General features: G+C 44.8%; 1 protein-coding gene across 3 annotated transcripts; it reads left to right on the forward strand.

The window, feature by feature from the left end:
* The first annotated feature begins 3,971 nt into the window (after nucleotides 1–3,971).
* On the forward strand, nucleotides 3,972–6,752 carry LOC123105101 (transcription factor bHLH113). 3 transcript variants are annotated; one of them, XM_044527093.1, is made up of 7 exons: nucleotides 3,972–4,206; nucleotides 4,301–4,774; nucleotides 4,989–5,063; nucleotides 5,214–5,279; nucleotides 5,824–5,883; nucleotides 6,093–6,152; nucleotides 6,269–6,752. In XM_044527093.1, the coding sequence occupies exons 2-7, from the start codon at nucleotides 4,316–4,318 to the stop codon at nucleotides 6,482–6,484; spliced, it is 936 nt and encodes a 311-aa protein (XP_044383028.1). In that variant the 5' UTR covers nucleotides 3,972–4,206; nucleotides 4,301–4,315; the 3' UTR covers nucleotides 6,485–6,752. The 3 variants fall into 3 exon arrangements, with proteins under 3 accessions (XP_044383028.1, XP_044383026.1, XP_044383027.1); XM_044527091.1 differs by having other exon boundaries at nucleotides 3,974–4,206; nucleotides 5,824–5,889; XM_044527092.1 differs by having other exon boundaries at nucleotides 3,974–4,202; nucleotides 5,824–5,889.
* Nucleotides 6,753–11,242: the final 4,490 nt, after the last annotated feature.

Below are 11,242 nucleotides of genomic sequence, written 5' to 3' on the forward strand. Positions count from 1 at the left end.
TACCAAAGACAGATTCATAATTTTCCTTGCATATTACCTACTATATGTTATCATCTCCATGACTTATGCCCCTCGATACAATCCATAGAAATTTCAAAATAAGCACACTATGCAATAAAAAGATAATATCTCTAAAACAAAATAGTACGTAATGATGTAATTTTAAGTCATACTTCTGTAACTCAAAAAATTCTAAAACATTAAGACAAGGTAAAGAATTTGCAGCCCAAAATAGTATAAAATTTTCAAGAATTGGTCATGCTTAAGGATGGCAATTTTATCCATGGACATGGATATCCGACCCGAATGTATAGGGTTTGGGTATGCTTTTGTGTCCATGGGCGGCGCCCAAACCCGACCCGATTGTTTATGGGTAGGGCATGGATATAATCTTGTACCCGTGGATATACCCAAACTCGACCTGATAGTATGACTTAATGGGAAAAAAATCTGCTATCCTTCCCCGCGTTTACATGTCTCACTGCAATTTTACACTTTTTTATCTAAAACATGCATAAGAAATTACACAATCCCCATCGTAACTTTTATAAGTTGACAGTCAATCCCCTCCATAACATACTCCAACAAGTCCAACACCCCTTCCCTTATTTTTATCTCCTTCTTAAATGACTCGTCATTCTCATCGGTTAGAAAAATACTAAATGATCTTAGGTTGTTACTGGATGTTGATTTACCATAAGTGAAGCCTAGCCTGCCACGAGGTGAAGAATGGGAGAGTTTATGTTAATATTGTGTTAAGTCTTATTTATATGTCTCGAGAGGACCCAATGGATATCCAATGGGTATGAATATCCATCGGATTTGGACATGGACACAATTTTTCACCCATGGAATTTTCCATGGGCGGGCAAAGACTGTCTTCATGGATATGGATATGGATTTGATATTGTTCAACCCGATCCAAACCCGACCCATTGCCATCCTTAATCACGCTCAAGTACAAAATAAGAATTCAACTACTGGATGCAAAAGTTTATATTTCTACATAGGATCAAATCAACAAGCATCCAAATCATCCTAAAGGCTTTACTTGGCACAAAAATTAAAAGCAAAGATATAAACATAATCGTTACAATAGCAATAATCATGCTGACACACAAAAATAAAAAGGATAACTATTGGGTTGCCTCCCAACAAGCGTTATTGTTTAATGCCCCTAGCTAGGGATAATTCATAGTATCATGTCTTATCATCTTTCAACTCTCCTTGAACTAACTCACCCCAAAATTTTCTCAAGAGTTCCCTTTTATCAATCTCCAATTTTCTGGTGGGTGAACTCAAATGATTAAAGGGACAATATTTAGTTATTTTAACATTCATAACTTCAAACTCTTGGGGAATTGGATCATCTCCATAAAGATATTTGTATAAGATAGAAATTTCATCATCAATGGGATCTCTAGCGGTATTTTCAAACCACTAATCATTAAATTCTTCATTAATCCCATTAACAATCCATCCAAATTTATCATAAGTATTATAAACAATTTTTGGAGTAAATCCAACTACAACACTTTCTTTCTAGCATTCTCACCAAAAGCATGGCAATCTTTAAATTCCATCGTACGCATAGCATCTTGATGAATTTTTTTTATAGGGGGATGTTCAAAATTTATTTTATAGAAGACAAAGATGTCTCTAAATTCTTGGATTATATAATCAAATTCATTCATAGGGACAATAGTGCCTAACTTTTAGCTCTAGGATCATGGATATTAGGAAGCTCGAAAAGCATTCTTTGTAAGATTTGATGAATATGCAAAAAAAATCTTTCAAGTTTAACCACAAGCATAACAATACCATCCACATAACTATTTGTTCTTTCAAGAATAGATCTACCAATGGACGGTATGACTCCCGTACAAGTAAAGAATTCCTGAATAACATTCTTTCCAATAATATTCCCGCTCCCAACACCAAAGTTTTGGTTTTCCAAATAAACGTAGATTCTTTATCATGAGGTTCATTATCAAGATTGGGTAATTCAGGTTCTTCCTCATGAGTTTCACTAGGACTATCTTCACTAGCACCTTCAACAATAACTTCTTTAAGATCAGACATGATAGCAATTCTACCAAAGATAGCAATACAAATATTTTTGGTATTTTTAATTTTTTAGAGAAGGAGGAGGGATGAAAAAGAGAAGGCAAATGACAAAGAAAGTAAAACAAGTAAACTGATAAATGTGAGCAAAGGAACCTGGTTTGTTTGGTGAAGCCTCCCCGGCAACGGCGCGAGAAATTCTTCCGATACTTGTGATAGGTGTTGGGATTATCCGAAGAGGAGGAGTGATGTAGTATAGTAGCGGATATTATTTCTCTCAGTTAAGAACCAAGGTTTATCGAAACAGAAGGAGACGACATGCAAAAAACGTGAACGGTACCTGCACACACACAATGCAAATGCTTGCACCCAACGAAGGTAAGAGGGTTGTCAATCCCCTGCGCACGCGAGACAGCTGGTTAGTAACGAGTTTCATCTCTCATCGATGGCTCCGGGTCGATTAGTGATGATGGGTTAGTGTTATTCTGGTTTTGAAGCAATGGCTTGTTCCTGCCTCTGGCTCTCCGTCTTATTGTAGCAACCTTGTTAAAACCTCAAAGTTTGAAGAAATCAATAGTAAAAAAGATGTCGATGTGGATCAAGATATCTTGATGATGGCACTATGGATATATCCCCACCCCAAAGAATCGAGCACCAATGACGGTCATAAGATACTTCCAATTCCAGTTAGACACATTTCACATGTCACAAGTTCCCCGACGAAGCCGCATCTTCATCAGACGACATTGATGAACCGGAGTATAAAAATGTGTGGCAACGCCAACCCATCCGTAGGCCACCGTCGCCATGGACAAACACTAATCATGACAGACAGAATGGCCCACGATCGGCATCACCCTCCAACTCGTCAACAATACTCTGATGAAGGACATTGACATGAAGAAAGCCAAGCATCCACTATTCCCATCCTTGTCGCCGGCAAAATTCCGCAGGCAACAGAGAACTCAAAGACTTTATGAGACACGGAAATGAAACATAGCTCTAGGGTTCCCCACCCCTTCAGTCGCCGTAGCGGTTGGCGAAACGCAAAGAAACCCTCGTCGGCGTCGGTGGGTCAAGGGAAGTGCTTATCGGAGTTAGTAGTGCTAATTTCGTATTATCTAGATAAATATTTGCAATTTTAGCCTTGTAGTAGATGTTATAGTCCCGTTTAGGAATGAATATATTGGTGCTTTTGTCAAAGAAACCAGGTAAAACACCCAATTGATGATTGCCATTCCGAGCCAAACCGAGGAAGCGATGTTTACAACCAGGCCAGCCTTTAATCTGTTTCGAGCTATCTTAACAACTTCTGGATGGTAGATACATATTCATTTTTCTTTCTTCGAAATGGTTAGATACTTCCTCCGTTTCTTTATAGTCCGCATATGATTTTTTTCTGAAATCAAATTATCTTTATTTTGATCAAACTTATTAAAAAATATATCAATATTTACAAGGCCAAAGAGATATCTTCGGATTCATCTTGGAATGTAGCTTCATATTATGTATATTTGCTATTGTAGATGTTGATATTTTTTATACGAATTTGGTCAAAGCCTGTAAAGTTTGACTCGACACAACCAACACACTGCACAGTGGTACTGGGAACGAAAGTGCTGGGCGGACGACACGCCATGCACGACAGTGGAACGACGCCGAATCCAGCCGTCGACTGCACTTCATTCACGTGCATGGACGGACTGATATATATGATCGTTCGCAAATCGTTCGCACACCATCGTGTGCATAGCATCGCCCTACTGGGAAAGAACACACAGCTTTATACGGCCAGTGCATTGATTCTCCAAATCTTGGTTTGGTATGTGCCTCTGGCACCGCATCACAAAGCCGCCCGTCCTCTCGGTCGGTCGTACTCTACTTGTACACTGGCCTCGGCCTCTACATAGAGAAAGAGAAAGGAGGAGAGAAGCCAGACAGCGAGACCATGGTCCACTCCCACATCCTCCTCCGTCTCACTCCCCTCTCTCCCCACGCTCAGAAGTGGAAGCGTTTTTAAGCTGGCGTGTGCGCGAGGTCTGAACTCTGGACGCGCGCAGAGCTCCCAGAGCGCGGCAGCGGCGGAAGGCGCGAAACCTCTTTGATCAGAGCCCAGCAGCAACAAGACACCCAATCTGGTTGGTACGGCGCGCCAATCTTCCTCGATTAATCCTCTTGTTTGTTTGTTACTCCCTGTGCTCATAATCTCTTGCGTGTCTTGCTCGTGGTGCGCCAGCGCGAGCTGGAGATCATGGTGAAGGAGGAGGAGGTCATGGCGGAGGCCGGAGGAGGTGGGGGAGGAGGGAGGGGGTACATGGACATGCTCGGCCTCGGGGAGGAGGCCATGGCCGACTACTTCCTCTGCCTCTCGCCGTCCTCCTCCGCCATCTCCACCACCACCAGCGCCAGCGCCAGCACTCATGCGGTCGCTTCTCCCACCTGCGCCTCCTACCTGCAGCCTCCTCCGGCGGCGCCGTACCACCACGTCCTCAGCTTCGGCGGCCGGGCGGAGCAGCAGTACCACGGAGGCGGCGACGTCTTCGGGTTCCAGTACTACTACTACGGCGCCGGCGGTCCCGCGATCCCAGTGGCTGCCCCGCAGAAGTCCAGCCCGACCACCGACTGCTCCTCCTCCATCTCCTCCATGTCGTCCTCGCCCACCGCCACCGCCGCCTCGGTCATCTCCACCTCCAAGCCACAGCCGACCAAGGTGCGTATACCATGTGCGCTACGAGCTCTCCCAATGCAACTCCGAGTCGATGTTTGCATTGTCATTTGGTGTTGATTTCCGGCGAATGTTTCTGCCGTTTTCTTGCAAGATTAATCGAGGGTTGACCGGTTGTTGCTGCAAGTATTTTGGATCTTTCTTGCACGATTAAGTTAACTTATTACTGATGGATATGTTGTTTCTTCTACTTCTTCAGAAGAGAGGATCAAGAAGCAGCGGCGATCAGAGAAAGGCTGCTCCACCCGCCGCTTCCTCGAACAAGAGGCCCAGGGTGAGTGCTTCTTTCCTCCACTAATAAACACATCAATTTAACCAAAGACAGCATGGTTAATGTTTTGATGAACGAGTTGGGTTCATCATCCGGTGAAAAAACGAAGATGAAAAGTAAAAACTTTGCTTGGTTGTGTTGTGGTGTGTGCAGGCGAGGAAGGAGCGGCTCGGGGAGAGGATCCTGGCGCTGCAGCAGCTGGTTTCTCCGTTCGGGAAGGTAAAGAAAGACAGTGAAAAAGGAGATCGCAAAAGCTGGCAAAGCCTTTCGCTTTTGGCGATACGCTCTTTATCATCTCTCTCCTCCCTCCCTGCTGTACGTGCCTGCCTCGCCTGCCTTGCCATCCCCGTGCAACGGCTGAAACTACCCGCGATAAAATCTGCGTTTCTTGCCGTAAAAACTCACGCAGATGATGAATCAACTGGTCAAAGAGCCGTAGGCTGACACCCATAGTCTGCCTTAACATACATCACTGTAGACTGTGATTTCCTCTTACTTACTTGCAACTTTGCATGCTGGAACGATGTAGACTACAGTCGCAGATCCAAGTAGTCAAAGACCCACAGGCTGACACACACACATTGTTAACATTACATCACTGTAGTTTCCTTTTGCATGTTAGACTGATAGGACGGTAATTAAGGCAGACTATGGGTCATTGAAGCTGCTGTCTCTCCTACTTTTGACCCATTGACTGACGGGTGGATACGAACTGCTGCTGCTGCATTGACCCACCTAACCTGACCTGCCGATGCCGATGCAGACCGACACGGCCTCCGTCCTGCACGAGGCGCTCGGCTACATACGCTTCCTGCACGACCAGGTTCAGGTACGTCCACTATTATTAAAAATCAAACCGCTGCGACAGCCGGCCCAGTCTAGTGTCTCTCTACTCGGCAGCGCTGTGTACGTACGTACACACGCCGAGACCTAGCTAGGGCGTAGCTCTCGCAGTGCGTGTACGGTGTACCGCGCCTGCACCGCATGCATGCTAACACTGTCGTCGTCGCCTTTCTTCCTGGCCCGTGTCAGGTCCTCAGCTCGCCGTACATGCAGCGCCTGCCACCGCCACCTTCCCCCGCCCCGCTCCCGGTAAGCCGCCGGCGCCATCAGTCAGAGTTTTACCGCGGCGCTTTGTGTCCCGTCGCTGTCTGGTTATGCGTACGTGACCTGGTCTGACGTGTGGTTTTATGTGCTACGGTGAGCAGGAGGAGCCGCGGGCGCCGAACGACCTGAGGAGCCGGGGGCTGTGCCTCGTGCCGGTCTCCTGCACCGACCACGTCGCCGGCGGCAATGCCAACGGCGCCGACGTCTGGTCGTCGGTGCCGGCGATGGGCATGCCGGCCACGGCGGAGGAGGAGTACGCGGTCGCTGCTGGGATGCTTCGCGGGGATAGGGATCATCATCCTAGGCAGCTGGCCTAGCTTAGCTCCGGTTAAATTTACAGCTTCAGCTTGGTTTACTCTAGAGTACTTTCAGGTAGACTCCTCAGGGTTAATCCGCGGTACCGGTAGGACTCCGTGAGCTTCTTTTTTGGAGGGTTTCTGTAGGCGCACGGGCCGTGGCCGTGATCCATGTAACCATGTTCCGGCATAAAGGTGGCTCGAACCAAGTGTGCAGATGCAGCGGCGTTTCCGACGTTTTTGTAGCAACGCTGCTGCTCCAAATTCCAACTTGTGTTCAGCGTCGAAAGACTCACCAAGGTTTGATGTGGCCGAGATGCTCACTTGGACACGATGCCACGAATGGCTCCGTGCTGTCACCACAGGCAGTGCTTGTCCAAAGGATTGTGGACGGACGGACGGCAGGCTTTGATATCTGTGTTTAACTTGGTGCGCGTGGGCGTGTTGCTAGACGTCTAGTCTAGAGCTTGTGTCTGGGTGAGTTGATGCTAGGGAGGGGAGCGGTGCGACGACAGGCTCCGGTATCCGTGGTCTGCATCGGGGATACGCTCCGTCAGATCATGAATATCGATATGCTGTCTTGTTCCTGGTATCATGCGTCTGTCTTGGAAGCAGGACCTTGCACAATGTGCCATCCCTCCCACACTATGTGCATTTTTTTCTGAAGGAGGGCAACTCCACGGCTAGTCACCGAATCAGCGTCACCGAGTGTCTGCCGGAGAGTAGGCGGTGCGCCAGCCATTCAACTAGGTGAAAACGTATATTTTTCACTGTATAAAAAAAACGAGTTGGTGATGATGGTGTGTCTGTCATCCTGCAATATAGACCGTCCGATCTATATCTGACGAATAGAAAGCAAACTATGACAATTTTGTAAAAGGATATCCGCACCCCTTTCCACATTTGCAGATAAGGTCTTCCCTCGTTCATCTTCGTCTCCCACAAGATAAAACAACTCGTACAAATGCATCTTGATGTTCCGTGCAACGCATGGGCCTCTTGCTAGTTTTTCATTAATTTTTGACATATCTACCTATTACATAATGAAAATAATAGGCAAACAAGTTATCATGTTCGTCCATATATGCCAATATTGTTTGCACTGTTTGATCAGAATATCAACGGTTGAGATTTAGAAGTTTTTAACTAGCACATATGCCTGTCCGTTTGCAGCGAAAGATATATTTTTTGAAGTGGAGGATTTTTCTAGAAGCAATGGGAAAGTGGAAGAGCTTTTTTTAGAAGCAACGGGAAAGATAATTAACGTGCTCATCAAAATCGGTCTCCGTGACGATGAATTGTAGTTTTCTTCCAAATCATGTCTCGCCTGCGAGATCTTGATAGTGGCGGAGTTGCTCGGCGTGGCGATGACCACCGAACTCGTGCCTTTTTTTCCCTCTTTGCCCGCCTCGGTCTTGGGGTTGTTATTGCCTCCTCATTTGGTGGTTGTCCTACGACCTTCAAGGCACGGTTGTTTCGACCACTCTCTCTTATGACGGCACAATCAGATAGATTACTAATTGCAGCGCTCGCAACCCGTTTTATTAGCAGAATCAGCGCATACCCAGGCATAGAATGCCTTTCTTTATCAGGGTTTATTCTCTTTAGTTGTTATAGCGCTCATGATGCCCACAATTATTTTAGTTAGTGTCAAACAACCATATTCTCTTTTAATGCGAGCAATTTTAGAAAAATCCATATATTTTTGGAAAAACACAAAATAAATTCGAAATGGGAACATTTTCTGGAATTAATGAACACGTTCTAAAATCATGAAACTTTAATAAAAGACACGAACTGACTTTCAATCTTTTAATAATTATTGACAATGGGAACATGTTTTGAACATTTGGGGCAATTTTAAAAATGCGTTTATTTAAACACGAACATTTATTTATTTTTAAATTTCAATAAAACAAGAATATTTTCCGAATTAGAAACAAAAAATAGTTTCGAGAGGAACCGAAAGGGTTTCGAGGTTTATCGGGTAATACAGACAAATAATATATAGTTGGAAAATATTTTTGGAGATGTTAAATTAATAATAAAAGGCTCTATTAATAGTTCATGGGCTTTTATATTTAATTTAATATCAACGTGTCTTGAAAAGCCAAGAGGTGGAAAGGATGTTTGGCCACTTTTTCAAAAAGAGACGCTTTATATTACTTAAAATATTTAATCATTACACCATGCCTCTGCATAATTAAGATGCACACAACCAAATAAGGTCCTCTAACACAAACGAAAAATAGAAAAAGGCAAAATACAAAGAGACATGTTGAGTCCGTATAACGCCTTAAGCGGAGGGGGCCAATCTTAAGATCATGCCAACCTCCAATCGTGCACACACCTCCATAAACATGTCTCGATTCTTCACGCGTTGTAGAAAGGATGATAAATGAAAAGTCTCGATACATCTGTAGATAACCTGCATCGGAGAAGTACTTTTATATTAAAAACCTTATCATTTCTACATAGCCAAAGAGACCAAATAACGGCAAACACTCCTACCCTGAGAAGAATTCTAAATCTATGGTTAATCTCATATAACTAGTTGCCAAATACATTAGCAACACTACAAGGAGGATACAAGACATAAGTTATTTGGATGACTGGCCATATAGAATGAGCCAATTTGCGTTGGAAGAATAAATGTTTTATGGTCTCATCATGGTGACAAAAGACACATTATGGACTTCCATGCCAATTCCTCTTAATAAGGTTATCTTTAGTAGGAATGACTCTGTGACGAAGATACCATGTAAAGATTTTATTCTTAATATGTGTCATCATCTTCCAAATCTCCTTATTATGAACTGGCCCATCAGACTGGATTAACCCTCTATACAATGGATTCCACTGAAAGTGGTGCATTCCCATGGAGGTTTTATCGAATACATTAAACCCATGTGACAATTGCACCATAGACAACCGTTGGAACATGATGTTCCACGATAGGAGTCTGGGTCTGATTAAATCTCTTTTGAACGTCACATTTGGCATAAATGATTTCATTACTTTGGTGATAGTTTCACTCTTGTGGTGCACAATGTTGTATAGAGTCGAATATTATTCACAGAGTGTGGCATTTCCAAGCCACTTGTCTTCTCAGAATTCAATTTCTGAGCCGTCCTTAATCGAGAAGGGTCCATAGCAGAAGAAATATTTCTACATAGATATTAGACCCTCACAAATATGGGAATCCCCAGGCTTCCAGTATACTTGGGATACCGCCTTGAAACCCACATATTTCCTCCTTAGAAGGGTTTGCCATACACCATCTTCCGTCAGTAATTTAAACAACCATTTGTCGTGGAGGGCCCTATTCTTAACCTTATGGTCATAAATGTCCAACTTGCCTTGGTCTTTGCGACAACAAACCATACTCCATTTAACAAGTCGATATTTTTCTCTCGCTATCTCCTTGCCAAAAGAATCTTGATCGGAAATAATCCAATTTAAGTAAAACTCCTTTCGGCAATTGGAAAAAGGAAATTATATATAGTACCATATTGTTAGGACAGAATTTATGAGGACCAATCTTTCACCCAGAGATAACGGTTTACCTTTCCAACTGTAATTCTTTTTTATAGTCTCTTCTTGATGTGTTTCTATTCAATATTTATGAGTCTCCAATAATGTATCGGTCTCCCCAAATATGTGATCCGAAACTGGCCCAACCCGCATCCAAACAGTTCAACGTACATGTGGGTCTCATCTTGAGCGTCGCAAAAGCAAAGTGTTCACTTTTATGAAAAATGATCTTAAGATTCAAGAGTTACTCGAATGCTGATAAAATCAGTTTCATATTTCTCGCTTTCTCGAGGTCATGATGCATGAAGAGAATCATATCATCGACATATTAAAGTATAGAGAGACCACCATCAACTAGATGATTTACTACCCCATCAATTTATCCATCAACCTTGGCCCACTCAATCATGTCCGCTAGCATATCCGCCACTATATTGAATATCATGGACGATCTAGCCCTGGGGATTTCTCCCGTGGAGACTTGCAGCTCGCCGTCCACACCTCCTCTTCGGTGAACGGGTTGTCGAGGCCGGCCGCAGGCAGGGTTGGCAAGCGGATGGCGTCCCAGTTGATAGTGCAGCTACAAGGCGTCGCCGTCCCCAGGGTGGAGTTGAAATGCTCATGTATGATCCGTTCCTTGTCGTCGTGGGCGGTGGCGATGGCGTCACCACTGCGGAGGGTGTCGATGAAGTTCTTCTGTCGCCTGGAGTTGATTTTGGCCTGGAAAAACGCCGTCTTGGCGTCGCCCGCACGGAGTCAGGTGACACGCGATGCCTGCCGTTTCCACGCTCTGTCGATCGGAGCGAGGCTGAGGATGCGCAGCTTCAGCTGCTTCCGTAGCTGTAGCTCTCCGCTCGATAGCTGCCTGCGCTCTTGGGCAATGTCAAAGTGCAGGATGATCTCATTGGCCATGTGCATCTGGAGCCTCGTCTCGCTAAAGAAGCCTTTCGCCCAAATCTTCAAGTCTTTTGCCGTTCTAGCCAGCTTGGCGTTGAGACGCTGGAAGGCGCAGCTGGAGGCAACCGGACGGTTCCATGCGTGCTGGACCGTGACGTGGAAGCGAGGAAAGCACGGACAGAAGGATTTGAAGCGAAAGCGAGCCGCGCGACGAGGTACAGAAGCTTCAGACAGCAACAAGGGGCAGTGGTTGGAGCACGATGTTGATGTGGCATGGAGGAGGTATGACGGGAACATGGAGCTCCAGGCCATATTACAGTAAAATTTATCTATGCTAACTAGGGTTGG

Source organism: Triticum aestivum, chromosome 5A, assembly GCF_018294505.1.
Source record: "Triticum aestivum cultivar Chinese Spring chromosome 5A, IWGSC CS RefSeq v2.1, whole genome shotgun sequence".
In the NCBI taxonomy this organism is placed as follows: domain Eukaryota; kingdom Viridiplantae; phylum Streptophyta; class Magnoliopsida; order Poales; family Poaceae; genus Triticum; species Triticum aestivum.